Source organism: Histoplasma capsulatum (genome assembly GCF_000150115.1).
Source record: "Histoplasma capsulatum G186AR genomic scaffold supercont2.10, whole genome shotgun sequence".
NCBI lineage: Eukaryota > Fungi > Ascomycota > Eurotiomycetes > Onygenales > Ajellomycetaceae > Histoplasma > Histoplasma capsulatum.
The window spans coordinates 681,369-700,010 of record NW_025544810.1 but is presented as its reverse complement, the minus strand read 5'-3'; the positions used below and the strand labels follow the sequence as shown (position 1 = coordinate 700,010).

The following is an 18,642-nucleotide window of genomic DNA, read 5'->3' as shown; positions in this document are numbered from 1 at the left end:
GACTCCCTCGCGCCTCACAACGACAGAACTGCTCTCTCCGACCTTCATATCCTCCGCACTCCTTTTCTCGACCGTTTTTGTGGAATTCCGAGTGCACCAGCACATCGTCGTTAATCCAATATCATAACCCCACCTCGTTTCGTGCCTCCATAGGTTTTTGTTTCGTGTTACGATTCTAGTCCCTTTGATTTGTCTGGCCCAACCCACCACAGAGTCCGGCTTAAATGGGATCTAGTATGCTCTACAGGCCGGAGTGGATTGACCGATAACAACCTATCAAAGGCAGAAGACGAGGAGAGAAGAACAAAAGGGAACCATAAAGATAAGAAGTAGATCTTTCTGGCTCGTTCCAGAACGGATTTGTTGCACAATAGAAATAGAATAGGGTTTTCTGGCATGGCAGAGGCTGCTGCAACGCATTCTGTAGATGCTCTGCCATCGCCAAGCAGCGTCAATGGAAAGGAGCAGCAACCATGGGATTTCTCCGTCCCAATCAGCCAAGACGTACGTGTGACACCGTCCCCCCTCAATTGTTTCTTGTCTCTGTCTGTTTTCTGTCCTTTCCATCTCTCAATGGGTGCTTAATTACGTTTGTTCTGATGTGTATGGTTTGTATGGCGTGTTGTGACCCTCCAACTCCGTCTCCCTATCAGGCTCCCTGAGACCGAAAATGCCAATCAGACGAGCTGACATAGGTCAAAAAATTATACATCATTCCTCTTTCAACCTTGAAATACGCCCTTTCATATATGTCTTCATCCATTACGTCAAGATTTCTTCTTCTGGAAAAAGCCCCTTCGCTAATTGTATCCCAACAGTCCCAGCCGCAAAATGCACATTCATTCTCTAAGCCACGAACCTCGAACGATTCGACCGCCACATATTCAAAGTCAAGTCCGCGTCATAACCAACCTGCTCTAGTCAACGGAGCCTCACGATCTGGGAACTCCTCGCGGTCTGGCTCGAGGCAGGGCGACACAGGATATCTCCTACCCAACCGAGTAGATGCGTTGGGCAAGCGGGAACCAACTCTCAGCAGGACGGGCAGTGAAGTAGATAGTCTTTTGGATTTGTATGGTCGAGAATCAGCCAACAGGAGTGCAGTGAGCGTAATGGAATCCGAGGAAAAGAAGACTGACAATGTTGGCTTCAGTAACGAAGAATTAGACAGTGCTAATTGGATTCATCGGGACAAATTGGCTAAAATCGAGAGTGAGGAATTGCAACAATTTGGCATTCAGCTCCACCAGCGACAGGTTCGTGCCGGAAGCAAGTCAAGCAGCAGACGAGGCAGGAGCCACGATTCCCATAACAATGTCACAAACGGCACGGTGGAGATTGGCGAACAATGGCCTGGAACACGTGAAGAAAAACGACAGCGGATCACATCCCCAGTGCCTGTTGAGTATGAGGAACAAGAACCAGATGACAGTGGACCGGTCGTTTTCGAAGACCCTCGCTTACCCGAGGAAATCGCTGCAGATCCGTACGAGGAAGGAAGAAACGCTTCTCAAGTATATCGCCAAGCTTTTGGACTTAGGAAAAGTTCTTCGAAAATACCCGTTTTTGCGACCAGTCCCCATCCTATCCCCCTAGAACACCTAGAACGCGAATTCCCCCTAAATCGCACACGCAACAACACCCTTGGGAGCGGAGATGATGACAGCATTTCATATGCTAAAACTCGCAAGTTCAGCGATCCTCTATCAATCGCAGCCGGTGACGCTCCTGAACCAGAAATCCAGCCGCAATCGCTGCAACAAACGGAGCGGCAAGCAAGACCTCAGGCGCAACCATTGACCTCATCGGACTCGACTCCTCCCACGAGCCGACCCACTAGTGGCAGTATCACTTATCAACAGCAAGCCTCTCCTACGAAACCGAAGGCAACTGCTAGACACTCAAGCACCGCCCGTAAATCATCCAATCCCCCGAATAATCGCAAGCCATCAACATCAAAACCCAAAGCGACGGCCGGCAGCAGCAACAATAACAGCTCCATCAGCTCCTCAAATCCGCGTCCGTCTACTAGATCTGGGGATGATCGCCCCCGGACCTCAGTTAACCGTCCAGAGGGAGATCCGCCATGGTTGGCGACCATGTATAAACCCGATCCACGCCTACCACAAGACCAACAAATTCTCCCCACCCATGCGAAAAGACTCCAACAGGAGCAGTGGCAACGAGAGGGCAAAGTTCCATCTACGTATGACCGAGAATTCGCACCCTTGGCTATTAATGAAGTTAGCAAACCCACTCTTCCCAATCTGGATGTCGAAAAAGCACAAGAAAACAATACCGCTTCCTCCCTCTGGCCACCAACACCGACGGCGAAATCCCCGGACAACAACAATCGCCCAAGTACAGGCGGGACGGACCATGGTGGTTACAAAACTACACCAACGGTGCAATCCTCCCTATCTCCAAAGCCCTCACAGATCTCGCAACCGAAACCACAACCTCCACCTGCGGATGATCCGCCAGTGAAGGAGAAAGGCTGCGGTTGTTGCGTTGTCATGTAAATGTATCTCTTTAACAATAACAACAGTGGCGCTTTCCACCTCACACGAAATGCTCAGATGATATGCCCTCCTAGTTGAGCTGCAGCCAAACGAATAAGGGAGAAGGAAAAAGGAAAAGGGAATACAGAAATCCCTTCAAATTCCTCCCCAAAGCTTGCGCAGCAGTTCTCGGAAACAATCTTTCCACCTGCTAATTATATTTCTTATTCCGTGTCAACTCTTCCGCCGTCGCACCTCTTCATTTACCTTCGCCATCCTATCTTCTTATCCTCTATCTTCTTCAATTGTGTTATTTATTTCGACTGTACATTCATATACAGGGTTGCCAGAAGCTGAAGTGTCATATTTCTCTCCATCCTTGTTCTTCCTCTTATGCTCTTTCCTTTCTATAATTTGAAGCCCATCTCGTCTGTAGCCCATCGGCGTTTTTTTCTTCTCTATTTGATCCCCTATTTTGTTCTGTTTCCTTGCCGCTGCCCTTGCGGTGGGCTTGCCCCCCTTTTTCCACTTCCAGCCTTTCTCCGCTTGGGTTTCCTTCTTTTTCCCTTTCATTTTTCATCCATCTACTTGAGCAAGCAATTAAACTCATTCCATACATACCCACATCTTCGTCCGTTGTCTAGCTACCTTGTTTACCACTTTTCTTGCAGCTTATTCTCACGAATTTTACGATATCTGTTTCTATTATTAAACTATATTCCCTTCTTTGAAGTGGTTTCTCTCTTGTTTCCCTGCCTGTTGCTCCTTTTCCCTTTTACTATTCCTTCATTTTCCCGCCTCGCGTTCTCCTCTTCCCTAGACAAAAATACATCACCGACTTCTTTTCCTTTCATTCCCGTCTTTGGTTTCGTGTACTCTCTGTATTGCAAACTCCTTTGTCGCTGTCTTTGCCATTCAACTTTTCTCTTTACATCCTTTTTGACTTTCGATTATTTGATATTACCTTCGATCTATCTACTTTCTCTGGCTGCTTTAACCACCAAATCCCTTTCAACAGCCACAGACCAACCACCGCCATGCCTTACACAAAAATCTTTGAGGGATGGTTATTTTCTCTCTATCCTATCCCGCTCTGGTACATAAAGCCTTCCGGGCCTCTATGATCACCCATTCATATACCCATTATTTGTCCTTGTTCCCGTCCATTTCCCCTTGTATCTCAAGAGACTTCAAAATATTTTAACGGATGAAGAGGGCATATAGGAATATATACATATTTAAATACTTATCAAAATATAAAAACAAAATGGCCTACTCTCGTAATTAATGAAACTCATACTAATACTCATCCTTCTCTTGTGCTGGGCTTTTGTTCATGTTTCGGGCATTTTCTTGAACCGCCATTCCTTCCAGATTCCTTCACGTCAATTACCTACGTAGGTTTATCTATCATTGTGATATCCAGCTTCTTTCCCTTCCTTCTTAGGGCTTCCTGGGTTACAATATATTTGTTTTAAGAGCAGAGTAAAATAGAAACTGGTTTATGTTCTCCGTTCAACCCAGAAGACCTCGTATGTATGGCGAGTTGGCTAGGGCCGTAGGGTGTAGTAAGAAGAAATGTATTGAGCAAGAGAAAACAACTTAGGGAAAGGGTATCGCAAGAACGAAGGCACGGGGACTGGAGGATGTTTTGCGGATTTTTATACTGAGTATATGTAGGTTTCCCTGCAGAACTGAGCCATACTGTGCATCTGAATGTTGTTTGATGCACACAAAAATATGGGAAACCAAAACCAGTGCAAGTGCGGATGAATTCCGAGTGATGCTCCCAACCATGCACGCCCAGCATTGGCGCCATCCCACGCGCCGATGCGGTCATTCCTACCTCCTCCTTCCTGCAATTGGACATTGTCCATTTTTGCCTCCATAACTCTTAATCAAAATATTGAGGTGGCCAATTTTGATCGTCAGTAACAGCAGAGTCAACACTGCAAGAAACCAGCTTGTTGTCGCTGTTCCAGTGATCTTGTTCCAAGTTGTGCATAAATAATTAAATAGCAGAAATCTGCCCAGCCACCCCTACCTACCTTAGGACCTTTCACCAATAACTTCAACAATCGCCACCCAGCACATCGCCATCACAGACAGCTCCTCCCAGCGAACTTCAGATCCTCTTCTCATATAAAGAAGGGCAAGCAAGCCTCTATCTACTTCCTTTTTCATCCCCAGAAACGAAGGCTCCTGAGCCTTCCCCCAATTGCCCAACATCGCGTCCATATTCCGCCGTTTTCTCGGGTCTCTTGCTGGCTCAAACTCCGTTACGATGACTGGTGCAAAATCCAAGGTTGAGGATATTATTGCTGGTCACCATGTTGGTATGTCTAGGCTACTCACTCCTTCTTGTGTCTTTATAGGTCTTACAAGGATTGGCATAAGAACAAGCAATTCCTTCATATATGTCCACTTTCCAAGCTCCTGTTTTAGTTTTGTGGGATTTCTTGAAAATATGAATATCAAAATTCACACCGAAATCCTTGCAAAAAAAAAGAAAGAAAGAAAGAAAGAAAAGAAAAAAGGTTTATTTTTGTTAGAGCCAAATTGCTAACCTATATTTAAATAAACAGTCATCTTCTCGAAAAGCTACTGCTCCTACAGCAGAGCCGCTAAATCCCTTCTAAATGAGCAGGGCATCCCCTTTTACGCTCTAGAGTTGGATCAACTCGGTTCGTACTTTTTAATAAATCAATAACACACCAATACCTCCCCCAATGGCCACCCTAGCCTCCTACGATTTAAAAAAAATAGCCCCTTACTTCCCATCCCCACCTCCCCCCCCCCCCCCCGCTCTTCCCCTCTCGCTCGGCTCGAATAACAAGAGAAGAAAGAAGAAAAAAAAATTGGCAAGAAAGAGACCACCACCCTGTTAACACCTAACAAATACCAACCAGATGACGGCGCCGCCATCCAAAGTGCACTTGCGGAACTCACCAACCAAAGCACCGTGCCCAACATCTTCATTGGCCAAAAGCATATCGGCGGCAACTCTGACCTTCAGGCCCGCAAGGGTGAGTTGTCTGCGCTGGTGAGCGCTGCAATGGCTGCTAAAGCGTCCAAGGCGTGATGTCGTCTGCGCGAATGAGGAGGAGGGGTTTCTTCCTCTTCCTGGTTTACAATGCTGGGCGCGATTTTTATTTTTATTTTTATTTTTTTTCGTTGAAGGTGCTGGAGGGAATTTTTGTGATGGGGGTGGATGTCGGGGTTAGTAGGGTAGAAAACGTGGAGTTTTAAAGGTGCCATTGATGTTAGATTGATGGAAAGGGTGATGGGATAGACGAGTGTTATTTTTCTGTCCTTGCTTTTGCATTTTGGTGAGACAGGGTTAATTCGAGGTTTTTTTTGTTTTCGCTTTAGTTTCTTTGTACAATACCTTGAGATACAATCGATGTAATTAACAAAAGAAAAAAAAAAAATACATAGCCCAATATCTGTTCTGCAGATGAAAAGGATAGGAATTACAAAATGCGAAGCTCTCAAATTTGCTAGGGACGTCTAATTGTGAGTGTTATACAGGTAGAAAAATATATCAACTCGAAGCATATATTATACATGTCCTCAACCAAAAAAGGGGGAAATTTGCAAGTCGGAATGCTGAATTTTTAATCCAATGATACATACCCAGGAAAAACAAACCAAATGCATCATTGCTGCGGCCCGCACTTAAATCGTAGCATCATGCAACTCTCTGCTCGACAGTCCCAACCGGCCTCTCTACAATCCCGATAGCCCCATCAACCACGCTACTCCTCATCCCCTCACTAGCCACTTTCTTCCCTGCCAGATACGCCATCCACAGCAGTCGACTTACACGCTCATCTTGCATCGCACCCAGCCAAACCACCGGCTTCCCATGCCCGGCATGGAACATCGTCTCCAACCCCCCCACTCTATTCCGGAGCAAATACAGAATCTGGCCCTTGGGCACATTCTTCCTCACCCCGCCCCCGAACAGCGACTTGAAGTCATTAAGCGCAATGCCAAAGCTGTCATCCTCAAACTCAGAAGCCACCAGAGCACCGGCTGGTATCGATGAACCCCGCTTCGCTGCAACCTCAACCTCCTTCGCCCGCGCATTTGCACTCTGCGCCTGCGCTGTGATGGCTCGCACCCATCCGTCCCTGAGATGAAGGAAATCCGTGTTCCTCGTGGGCACGATTCGCAACGCAGTGCGTAGGTGGGTATCCCTGAGGATCTCGTTCCAGGCCTCCTGTCCCTGCTCCGGGTCCAGCAGTATCTGCTTCAGCGCGTCCCGCTCGCCAGGAACGAGTGAGGTGGCTGTCACAGCACTTTCATTGGCCGTAGAGGCGCTGACGGGTGTCGCAGCTTGCCTGACGAGATGCTGCTGTAGAGCTGCGATGTCTGAACTGGCGATATAAAGGCCCACGACGTAGACCTGGACGCTGAGGAACGAAACGGCGCGGATGCCTAGGCCAAGTAGGGTGTATTCTTCCGTCTGAGAGTCAGGGGGGAACTCGTCGCCTGCTCGTCCACCTGCGGACAGTGCTTGAGCGCCATCGCGGGGGAGTCTGATGGTTTTGGGAAAGGTGGGAATTGTGGAGTTCCCCGTAGGAACTTGCTCTATGCCGTCGATGATCGTGGTTGTAGGGTTCTCTGTGAGGCCGGTTGGACCCTCGAGTTTGATAATTTTGCCTCTGTCATAGCCTCTATCTGATGTCGATGACGACTGCGCGCCGGTTTTGCTGTTCGGGACGTTCTTGTCTAACCCTGATGTACTAATGATAGCATACATGCCAAGGGCAGAGGCGACAATTCCAACAGCGCAGAAGGCGATGCTCCGCTTATATCGTTGCACAGGGTTGGTGGGATCCTGAGCACCGGCTCTTCGTTGGGGATTCACGGTAAACCGCGGCAAGGGAGCCGGGGCCCTTGCGGATAAATGGCGGCGCTGGTGTTGATGTAACTGGCTTTGCTGGCCATTTCCAGGTGGAATGCGGGTTAAGCGTTTTGTTTGACGGCGGATACATTGGTAGGAGGGATGGCGGAAAGGGATATGGATGGGAGAGGACGATATATTCATCTTGGCGATTTTGCTGCACCAGCTGCCAATTGATGATTTTTGTATTGGAAGCTCAATTGAGGATTGCAGGCTTCCGTCGTTCCTCCCCACCAATGGTGGAGTAGAGCTTTGGATCCGGAAATGATGTTTTGGAGCAAAAGAGCTCAGTTACCACCAATAAAATCCCCCCAAAGATGTTGCTAAGCACTCACGTGATGTATATCAAGGCTCGCCAGCAATTCTTCATTACGTGCTGGCCATCGCACATATTTGCCTCAGCTGTCTACATGCTAATACAACCACTTAGACGTCCCACATATTTGACCGATAAAAGTATTTGACCGGCAATTGGCGTTTGTATCATTGATATGTACTATGCTCTCTCTATGTACGAATATGCACTGTTGCATGCAAATGCCCGGATATACAGTCGTCATCCATGTCGAATCCAAGGGGCAGAATAAAAAGGCTGAAAAAGTGAACGTATAAGAGGGTGTGCTTAAGCTAAGATAGAGGATGTAAATGAACAAAAATGCTCATGATAATGAAGTCAAATAAGCAAGGGATAAAGAAAGGAAAGTGAACAAGTTAGCATAAGAAAAAATGGCGGAAAAAAACATGTGTGAAAACAAGGAGAAGATAAGAGAACATTCGCTCGCAAAATGCTAGAAAAATGCATTGACGACTTGAAAAAATGAGAACAGAAATATTTCACAAGGCCACCGCCCCCTCAAAACGCCAAAAAATTGTCGTAAATAACATCAATACCTATGAGTAGTTAAGTAATTCATGCATCATTTTCAGGTCGATTCCCATCGCCTCGTGGCAATCTTGTCCAATGTGTCCTCGGCCTGGCAGTCATTGCAGAGCATGATGGAACATCGGTTGCACTTGAAAAGCTTCAGTTTCGTTTCTTGGCTTTCCTCATCCCTAGTAGACTTTTCGGAAATGAACCCGTACTCCACCAATTCTGCCGCTTCGGGATATAAAAAGGACCAGGGTGAGATATCACGCCAGCATCTTTCACAAGCATAGTTTAGGCTCTGGTTCACATCATCGGTGGTAGCTTTGATCCAGATGTGGTAGCAATCAATAGGGTCATAGTGATGTATAACGGGCTCCTCGCCAAACTCATGATCTCCGTCATCCCAACGACTTCTTCCGCCGCGATCTAGGTCTCGGACCCTTGGAGTTGTTTGATTGGGCCTTTCGTCACTTCCAATTTCATTCTCGTTGCCGTTGTCTTCTTCGTCCCAGTCGGAATCATCGTCGTCATCATCGTCTTCTTCCCCGTAATCAGTCCCATCGAAAAAGCAGCCATTTCGCTGGCACACTTCGATAGGCAATGTACAACTCCAGCACCATTGATCACCACACCTGCAGGCTACATGGTTGCAGCCGAACATTAATCGCACTGCGCCACGGCATTTAGGACATCGTTTGATTTTCCATTGTTTCAGAAGCGCGGCTAGTTCGGGATCGAGCTCGTCTGCACCTTCACAGCACTGCGCGCCTTTGTGCGCGAGTTGTTTGCACTTGCAACAGATTTCAATAGAACAACCTGGGCATGGGATTGATGCAAGCTCTGGAGGTGGCAGTGAAGTCGAAGTTGGAGGTGTTGGTGGTGGAGTTTGTAGTTGTGTTGGGCCGAGGGACACTGAGGGGGTCTCTAATTTAAGCTCCGCCAGCTTTGTAGAATTAGGACGGTACTCAAGGGGAAAAAGTCTATAAGGAATGAAGGCAGAGCATGTGAGAACAGGGCAGTAGACGCGGTTGGCAGTCGACCATTCCTCGTGTTTGTTTTTGAACAGCTCTAATTCTTCTGCGGTAAGAACTGGAACAGCCGCACCAATATTTAGAGGGCCGCAACAACGTGGTGGCATCCGTGACTCATCACCGCAGGCAGAAATGAACATTTTCCGAATGCAATGGTTGCAGGTACGAGAGGTACATGACGTACACGGGGAAGACAAGATAACGTCCTCGGAAACAGACTGGCAACAAATGGAGCACTCCTCAACAACAACGACCTTGACCTCACGGACAGTTTCTGGCTCATAGACTACTGCAATAAAATCTTGGTTCCCATATTGTCCCATAAATATTTCGTTACTCAGTTCCATCATTGCAAGATCGAACTCCTTTTCCTCCTCAAACATGCCGGGAGCATCGTATATCGCGGCAAAATCCGGATTTCCAAAGTGCGCCGTGAATATATCGCTTGCTATTTCCATCATTGCAACATCGAACTCCAGTTCATCCTCAGCAAATACGTTTGGGGAAACGCCCGTATCCGCTGTTGAAGCCAGCTTATTCGGTAGAGGAGCTCTCGTTTGTGGAGTAGTTTCGAGTGTTTCTAGATCGAAATCTGGTGGAAGGATGGTGATTGTCACGCGCTTGCTGTTCTGATAGCGGTCTAGTGATTTGGCCACGATTCGGTCGGCATCGGGCTCCTCACCCGTCTGGGTGGAATTAGAACAGCCCATGGCTGGGCCAGCGATATAGTTTTTTAACTGTGGAATAAAGGGGAGAGGGGGGAAATAATTTACAGTTACATATAGTTTATAACCTCGTGGCAAATGGAGTAACTTTTGCAGAGAAGAGAAATTCTGATAGAAGTCAAGCTCCTGTCTGGGAGGAGTAAGACAGAAATCCAGGGAAAGGGAAGAAAAGTTAGGAAGGAGTCAAAGGAACCGAACAGAATATGGCAGACTAGTCAATATTTATCTCACCCATCGACGACATCGTCATGATTGAGTTTTTGAGTGGTCTGAAAAGAAGCTGGAAGTTGGACTGTCTTCTAGCTCGCAGGCAGCAAGCATCAATTGAGTCACTAACGAGTTGGCTCGACAAGTCATATTCCACGAAGACCCATGGACCCGTTAGCTACCGTGGAAGGGCCACCAGTCAACCTAGCAAGAGAAGATCCCGCACCCGCATCTCTTGGACGACTCATCCATCGCGCGGAGCGGAACCGCAACCATGGTCAAGAAATTGAAGGCCTGGGGCCAAAGAACGGGGCAAGCAATGTGACTCACCGAGGAGTCTGTTCCCTGATTGGCGCTGCTTTCCAACGAGTGTCGCTACTGACTAACTGGGCTTCATGGCCGTTGCTTGAGAACGGGGCGGATCTAGAAAGACGCCAGGGATCACAAGGCGGTCACCGAATATAGCTATGTAAGCATGTGGCACAGGCAGCCACCAGCCACGGATGACTACTATGTTACATCTTTACGGCAAGGAGATCCCTCCATCTCTCTCAGGCCACACTGCGTCAAAGTCCTGTCAGGCTGGACTGTCATGGAGGATCGTTATTGCACAGCATACATTCACGAGCCAAAACTTAGGTACTGGGGCTGCCGCCCTCTGTGGATAACTGCTCGTCATCGTGCTCATCCTTGGTGGATAAGATATGGCAAAACAATTTAACTCCTTGTTATTATTTTCACTGCTATTCAACAGGGTAGCAAACACATCTTCCAAAGGATAGTTAACTATGATATGAAGAGCATGTAAGATGACATTGAGCACTGTCGAAAGCCAATTGAGTGATCTCTATTTTTAATCTGATTTTAGCTTAAGCGCCCTCAAGGAATTCCAGTCCGCAAGACCAGAGATCATCTGTCATTCAACGACTTTTGTCAGCCAGTGGCTTAAAAACATCTTTTAATTTGAAGGCACTGACCATCACTTACTTATTATCGAAGGCAACCAGTGCACAGTTGTCATCAGGAGCGGAAGAGGTGCTTTGGAAGAACGTTGAATACATGCCAGTCAAGTGCAAGGCTGTTTTTGACTTGCCGGAATCAACTTTTCATCAGAGCTTTCACGAATCGAAGCCCGAAATACTGTGGGCTATTAAGGGGTTCCGCCTGCCCAAATTGCCCGATCCTGCTTAGTTCCCTGCGAGCCGAGCCTCCAAGTTAGTGGGCGCACGGGGAACCGAGAACTCTGCTGATCTTCACTCTGCCACCCCAAATCTTAATCAAAATAATCCAAAGCAAACGCATTGGTTTCGGCCAAGGATGCTCCAAAATAACCGCCATCTGGGGGAGGTTCGAAGCGCTGATAAATGGACTATTTTGTGTAAAAAAGAGAGGAACCTCACACGTGTGCCAACCAACAAACGGCTTCGGATCCATAGCCGCCTTGCTAAAATGCAGCTCCCGATGCAGGACCAGGATCTTTCGCATGCCAGGGCTGGGTTCAGGCCCAATAAACGTTCCCCAATATTGAGAACTGTCAGGCTACCCTGTTGTCAATTACCAGTGTCGGCCCAGTGGGTTGTACGCAGGGCTGTGTTTCCTGTTCTAAGAGATCATTTATAAGGAAGATGGCCTCGCAATATGTTTTCAGCAGGAGCCGAGATCCCGATCTTATCAAATTGCCTAGATCTGGATATTGGCCCTCCAGCGACATTGATAGCGTTTGGCTCTGGTTTCTTATCACGTTCGACAACGCTCGCTCGGAGAGCGGAAAGTCATGTCTCTCCGGGCTCGGTTTAAGCGCCTCTGGGGGAAACACCGGACCAGGACCCCCAAAAATGCTACAACAACTGTGAATGTCCGTTTATTCTCTCTCCTATGTGAGAACAATATTAACGTGCTATCTGCCCAGGCAAATCCGACCCCAGAATCGCATTTCCCAAAGTTGGTCCCAGACGAGTCGGCAATCTTCGTTGCGGCGTCCACCACGGTGCTCGCAAGCTCAGAGAGTTTGAAAGAAACTAGATCCCTGAATCCCGGGCCTACACTAGAAACAATTCACACGCATAATGATACCCCTAGGTCCAGCCAGGACCTGAAATTGAGCAGCCTCTGGGATGAAGCATATGACGAGCTTCGAAAAGAAAATGCAAAGCTTGTAGATGCCTATGAGCAAGACTTGTTTTCCATTCAGAACTTGGGACAGCAAGGTATGTGTGACAAAACTGCCATTTTACAACGTGGACGAAAAGAATAGATAACAGCAAGCCATCTGGGATGACTTGACTTTCCATCCTCATCATTCTTTGAAGAATCAGATATTAACCGAAATGTGATGGGAATTTAGCCCCCAAAGGCGAGGATAGGGAGATCCAGCTTCAGAAGCTACTAGATTCGAAGCTTCAGAACATTGAGAACTCGCAAATGAAAATTTCCATACATGGAAAAGACGTTGTTATCAGAGATCAGGCTAGGAAGGTCGTACATTCCATCCTTTCAGTGAAAGATTACATCGGATCTATAGCCTTCGCAGAGCCACATGCGGCCCTAGCTTGGGCAGGAATTTTAATTATTCTCCCAGTAAGTCCCCGTATATCAAGAGACTCTCTGCCAGTGCTGATTGTCACCTTCGACAGGTTATTACAAATCCAATCACACAAGCTGAATACGGCACTGAAGGTCTTGAATATATATCAGAACTTCTGGTTCGGTGTAAGGTAACGGAGGACACCTATCGTGAGAACCTTGCATGTGTGCTTGCAACTTCAAGCCCAAGGTAACGACAAGCCATCAAAACCCCTGCTGTTATTGATCATTTGCGTTGTCCTTCCTCCCCTTGCAGTAAATTTCCTGATATGTGCTAATTCATTCACATAGCATACCAGCATACCTGGTGGAATTAAATGCCTCCTTCAGAGCTAAGACTATCAGCATTTACTCACAGATACTAAAGTATCAAATAAGCCTCTCCCAGCAATGTTCTCGTTCGGGACTATTTCGCTTCTTGAGAGACTATGTAATTGCTGATGATTGGCAGGGCATGCTGGAAAGCATAAAAGGCACTGAGGAAGACATCAGCAGAGTTTTGGATTCATTTGATAGCAGAACTTTAAAAAAGATAGACGAGCAAGTTTCTGTTCTTCGAAGCAACGCGGATAAATCCTTAGGTCTCTTGTTAGAGACTAAAGCCGGTGTTGAGGTAACTTCATCCCACCGCCTTGTTTTGTGGCTTCTCGTCACGGCCATATGCTGAACATATCTTCTTTTTGTCCCAGAAAATCAATCAGGCGCAATTGCTTGGAAAGCTCTATCGTGCGGAGTATGCTGCTTTTAACACATTCACAAAAGCGGATCGCCGACCCCCAAGATGCCTGGAAGGTACCCGCATTGATATCCTCCGCGAAATTCAGCACTGGGGAGACGGGCATCGTGAGGAATGCATGTTTTGGATTAAAGGACTTGCCGGGACTGGCAAATCTACCCTCGCTCGCACTATCGCCCATCACTTCAACGAGAAGGGGAAACTTGGTGCAAGCTTTTTCTTCTCGAGGGGCAAGAAAGATCTGGGGGATGCCACCGCTATTTTGACGACTATTGCTGTCCAGCTAGCTGAGGCGTTACCTGATTTGAAAAATGACATCTGCGATGTTATAGAGAAGCATGGCGATATTGGCCAGCAGCCATTGTATAACCAGTGGCGGGAACTTATATTCCAGCCTCTTCTTAGGTTAGATAGAAAGCTGCTATTGCCCATTGTTCTGGTTTTCGTTCTCGACGCGCTTGACGAGTGCGAGGGTGATGAGCACCTTGGTGAAATCCTGCGCCTCCTAACCGAACTGAAATCGCTCAAGATCTTGCAGGTTAAAGTGCTCCTAACTAGCAGACCAGAACGATCAATTTATGCTAGTTTCCGCGAACTTCCCGACATCGTCCATCATGACCTAACTCTTCATTCAGTCCCCAAAGTCGTCATTGATGGTGATATCTCGATTTTTCTGAGATACGAGCTGGGAAAAATTCAAAGTAAACGACGTATCGACACTAGCTGGCCTGGAGATGAAAGCATCCAAACCCTCGTTCAGCGGGCAGACCGCCTTTTCATTTATGCAGCGACGGTGTGCCGGTTTATCGGCGAGTCTCGTTTTCCAGAAAAGCGCATGAGCGAAATCCTCAAGACCGAGTCTATGAGTCGATCGTCCACCAGCGAGCTTGACAAAATGTACTCAGAGATTTTAAAACACGTTCTCGATGAAGGCAGCGATGAAGACAAAGAAGATATGGCAGGTCTGTTCAAGCAGATTGTTGGATCTATCATCGTCCTCTTCGAGGCCCTTCCAAAATCTGCTCTAACTTCGACGCTTGATCTTCCATCAACGGATATTACGGAAATACTCGAAGCCCTTCACTCTGTATTAGATATCCCTGATGACGAAAACATGCCGATCCAACTGTTCCATCTTTCTTTTCGTGACTTTCTCTTCAGTGAAGAAAGATGCGCAAACCCCACATTCACAATCAAAGAGGAGGCTGCACATGGCGGCTTGGTAACTAAGTGTCTCAAACTCATGTCAAAACACTTAAAACAAGATATATGCGACCTTCGACACCCCGGCACTTCCATTGCTAACATGAGAAAAAGCACAGTGGAAACACACCTTCCTCAAGATCTCCAGTATGCCTGTAAGTACTGGATTCGCCATCTCCAGAAAAGCCAGATCAAGCTCCTCGACGGCGGGGAAGTTCACATCTTTCTCCAGAAACACCTTCTTCATTGGATTGAAACCCTTAGCCTTATGGAAATTATATCGGAAGGAATAGTCATGATTAGGGCGCTAGAAACGCTGCTGCTAGTAAGTAACTTCAAGCAAAATCTTCAGAAGTGGATCGGTAGCTGACGGGCAAAGCCGAAATCTGATGCCCACTCGTCTTTGTTATCCTTGGTTTATGATATGAAGCGATTCATTCTGAACTTCAGATCCGTTATCGAAGCTGCTCCGTTGCAAATATATTCTTCGGCTCTTGTTTTTAGCCCAAAAAAGAGCATAATCCGCGAGCAATTTTGGGAAGAGGTGCCCCCCTGGATAGTGGACGTTGTCTCAGCCGAGGAGGATTGGAATCCTTCCTTGTTGACACTTGAACATTCGGGCCCGGTCCGTCAGGTGATATTTTCGCCTGACGGCCAGCTTCTTATTTCTAATGGCTTTGACATTCCTAAAGCATGGGATACCACTACTGGCGCGCTTCGTGGCGCTTTTCCAGACATTTCGACAAGCCTTTTTGGAGCAACTATTTCAACGAAAGTGGCCCTGTCGCCTGATGGTAAATTCCTTGCTTGCACCTCCGGTTTCGATAATAACATCAGACTATGGGATGTAAAGAGGGTTGTCTTGTGCTCCACCCTTGAGGGCCATGAAGCTGGTGTTAGTTCGATTGTATTTTCCTCTAGCGGCGAGTTTCTTGCATCGAAATCCCGGGACAGATGCATCCGGATATGGAACATAACAACAGGTCACGCGGAAATCCTATTTAATGGGAAAGAAGGTCGAAAACCTGTAGCAACTCAAAAATGCGATGATCCGGCGGAAATAATATTCTCTCCAAATGGTGACTTCATCGCCGGTTGCATAAATAGCCACCAAGTTCAACTTTGGGATGCGAAAACATACAGTACACTCGGGTTGCTCACTCATTCACACAAAATCATGAATTTCGCATTCTCTCCTGATGGAAGGCTTATCGCATCCTCATCCTTGTATGGTCCAGTAAAGACTTGGGATCCAGTCACAACGAAACCATGCGGGATTCTGGCACGAGTCGACTTAGGCCAATTAATTACAAGTTCATCCTTTTCATTTTCGCCAGATGGAAAATTGATTGCGTGTATAGTGAATGGGGCGGTCGAAATATGGGATCTAAAGACTTTGTCTTTCTGTGGCTCGATTGATAACTCCCAGGGAATTAAACATATAACTTTTTCTCCGGACAGTGGACTGCTTGCGGCAATTTCAGGGCAATATGTTAAGTTTTTCGATCCCCAGACCAGAACACTATGTGGGCTTCTTGAGGGACATACATCAGACGTAACTTCAGTGAAGTTTTCACCAAACGGCCAGCTTGTCGCGTCGAGCTCTTCTGATCATTCTGTGAGGCTCTGGGATGCGGTGGATATCGGGATTGCTGAAATTAACGAAACTCGCATTGCCAAGTTGAAATTTATAGGTAATGGACACTCTATCATTTCCTATTCGAGCGACGAGACCGTTGAGTTAAGGGATCCGTCAACTGGCACGTCAACCTTCACGGTTCCCGATTTTATAACTTTTCATGATAAAGTGGAGTACTTTCCTTCAAATAATCTTTTCGCCTACGCAGATTTCGATACAATAAACCTCTGGAATATGGTGACTGGTGAATTCTATGCGAGCCTTGAGGAGCCAGATAAGGTAGTTACAACAATCGCATTCTCACCAGACGGGAAAAGCTTGGCGGCGTCATATGAAGACCATCCCGTCGTCATTTGGGACTTGACAAAAAAAAAGCGACGTTGCGTTCTAAGTGGACAGTTGAAGAATGTTCAAACGCTCGTGTTTTCCTTTGACGGTCGTCTGCTAGTCGCGGATTCATTGTATTCTTCAATATGCCTTTGGGATCCAACAACGGGCAAGTCACTCGGCACCCTCCAAGGCAAAATGGGAGTAATTTCTGGCATTGTGGTGTCTTCCGATGCCAAGGTCATCATTTCTAAATCAACTCATTCTGTCAAAGTTTGGGACGCGAAAACCGCCCAAGTTATCATGGAATCCTACATGCTGAATAAGAAAGTCGTAGGTGGCGTGAAATTACCGATTCTCTCACCTTCATTGTCTGAGTCTCTTAATCTGTTTCCCTTATCCGCATTCGATTGGAAAGAAAACAAATTACTGTGCTCTGCGGTTCCACTTTGTGTACGAAGGTCATGGGTAGTTTATGAACTAGAAGACGTTATATGGATTCCCAGGCATTACCGTGACGATTTGGGTACCAGCATTGCCATACACGATAACAGAATTGCGTTAGCGGGTCCATCTCAACGATTGATGCTTATCAAGGTCGATTCGAAGTTAATCCCATCGAGTAAGTAAACGTTGCCTTTACCTTTGGTTTTCATGAACCGCTTGGTGGCTATACTTTAAATAACCCAATGCATGATGAACACTAACGCCGTAGTAGAATCGATCCCGATCGTATGATAGTACTGTTTCCACACCCATTACCGCCAAAAATTTATCAATCCCGTTATTGGCTCCACGAGTCTGAAATGGGTAGGACACAGTGGCGCCCCGGCATATATTTATCTGTCATCTGTATATCATATTATCCTGCCTGAACAACCAGGATGAAGATCTGATTCCACATGTATGGAGAGGTGACCAAGATGACTATGGGAGCTGACGCTGAGCGGATATAGGAGTAGATAAGATTGAATAAGGATCTCTTACCATTTCGGAATCGGGCGGCGGACATAGTGGATGGTGTAAAATTACCCGTTGGTAATCGTTTGCCAGAAGATTTGAATTGTAGAATTTTTTAGTTCTTGGCACAGGAGTTAAATAGGTCTTTACAGATCTGCACATAGAGTTTAGATAATTGGGCAACAAATTGTAGTTATATATGAAGTTAGAGAGTTCACGGAGTAGACTTTTCGCCTTTATATTGATTGCTCTAATGATTGTCACTGAAAGGTATCATGATCGGAGCCTAATATATTCTTAAGTAAACGATATATCTGGTCCCTTTTAACACTGATCCTAGTAACTGGATTACTGCTTTTCCCTGTCGAGTAAACTGCTACTGGAAATCTTTGATTTTGTGCCCAACCGGCTGATGTGGAATTGAATGTAGCTGGTAGGAATGGGAATGTGAGTAGCTATTCGTGTTGGTAGTGTTAAGCCAACGCAATAACTGTAAATTGACATTCCGCGCCGGAGAACAAAATAAAATATCATTTAGATATATGATGAGCAGATCAAAGAATTGAGGAAGATTGGGTATTCTGAAGGTTCTCTTCTTATACGAGCAAGAGACGCCTCCCTTCCCTATCGCTCGTGTATCTAAATTTCAGGAAACGGGAAATATGTCAACACGAAATTTTAACCCAGAAAATTTATTGGAAAAAGGCGCGATAACTCATCTGGATCTGGAACTAGCGCATAATGGAGGGCATAGCAGTTAAGCAAAAATACAGGTATCAAAAGCGCACCCAGGTGCCCCAAAGATGAAAGATGAATGGCATAAAAGCAAGAAGCGCCGAATTGAGACAACATTTGTAATTGATGCGATACATAGTCCAAAACCTTTTCGTTTGATCTGAAGAAGGAAATTCATACAGTACAATCATACTAATTATCAGTCATCGTAATAA

The 18,642-nt window shown here is 46.5% G+C and overlaps 6 protein-coding genes across 6 annotated transcripts; 4 read left to right on the top strand and 2 right to left on the bottom strand.

Moving 5' to 3' along the window:
- Positions 1–66: 66 nt before the first annotated feature.
- Positions 67–2,522, top strand: HCBG_06891 (uncharacterized protein; the record flags this gene model as incomplete). The annotated part of the gene is made up of 2 exons (XM_045433940.1): positions 67–504; positions 819–2,522. 2 exons carry the CDS (start codon positions 397–399, stop codon positions 2,520–2,522), a joined length of 1,812 nt encoding a protein of 603 aa, XP_045285421.1.
- A 2,263-nt stretch (positions 2,523–4,785) lies between these two features.
- Positions 4,786–5,583, top strand: HCBG_06890 (uncharacterized protein; the record flags this gene model as incomplete). The annotated part of the gene is made up of 3 exons (XM_045433939.1): positions 4,786–4,837; positions 5,087–5,185; positions 5,411–5,583. The coding sequence occupies 3 exons, from the start codon at positions 4,786–4,788 to the stop codon at positions 5,581–5,583; spliced, it is 324 nt and encodes a 107-aa protein (XP_045285420.1).
- Positions 5,584–5,993: 410 nt separating this feature from the next.
- HCBG_06889 (uncharacterized protein) lies at positions 5,994–7,657 on the bottom strand (the record flags this gene model as incomplete). The annotated part of the gene is made up of 1 exon (XM_045433938.1): positions 5,994–7,657. One exon carries the CDS (start codon positions 7,555–7,557, stop codon positions 6,193–6,195), a length of 1,365 nt encoding a protein of 454 aa, XP_045285419.1.
- A 679-nt stretch (positions 7,658–8,336) lies between these two features.
- HCBG_06888 (RING finger domain-containing protein) lies at positions 8,337–10,151 on the bottom strand (the record flags this gene model as incomplete). The annotated part of the gene is made up of 1 exon (XM_045433937.1): positions 8,337–10,151. The coding sequence occupies one exon, from the start codon at positions 10,020–10,022 to the stop codon at positions 8,337–8,339; it is 1,686 nt and encodes a 561-aa protein (XP_045285418.1).
- A 258-nt stretch (positions 10,152–10,409) lies between these two features.
- HCBG_06887 (uncharacterized protein) lies at positions 10,410–10,709 on the top strand (the record flags this gene model as incomplete). Its single annotated transcript, XM_045433936.1, has 1 exon — positions 10,410–10,709. The coding sequence occupies one exon, from the start codon at positions 10,410–10,412 to the stop codon at positions 10,707–10,709; it is 300 nt and encodes a 99-aa protein (XP_045285417.1).
- Positions 10,710–12,018: 1,309 nt separating this feature from the next.
- On the top strand, positions 12,019–17,470 carry HCBG_06886 (uncharacterized protein; the record flags this gene model as incomplete). The annotated part of the gene is made up of 7 exons (XM_045433935.1): positions 12,019–12,451; positions 12,589–12,821; positions 12,878–13,017; positions 13,119–13,440; positions 13,517–15,091; positions 15,401–17,354; positions 17,451–17,470. 7 exons carry the CDS (start codon positions 12,019–12,021, stop codon positions 17,468–17,470), a joined length of 4,677 nt encoding a protein of 1,558 aa, XP_045285416.1.
- Positions 17,471–18,642: the final 1,172 nt, after the last annotated feature.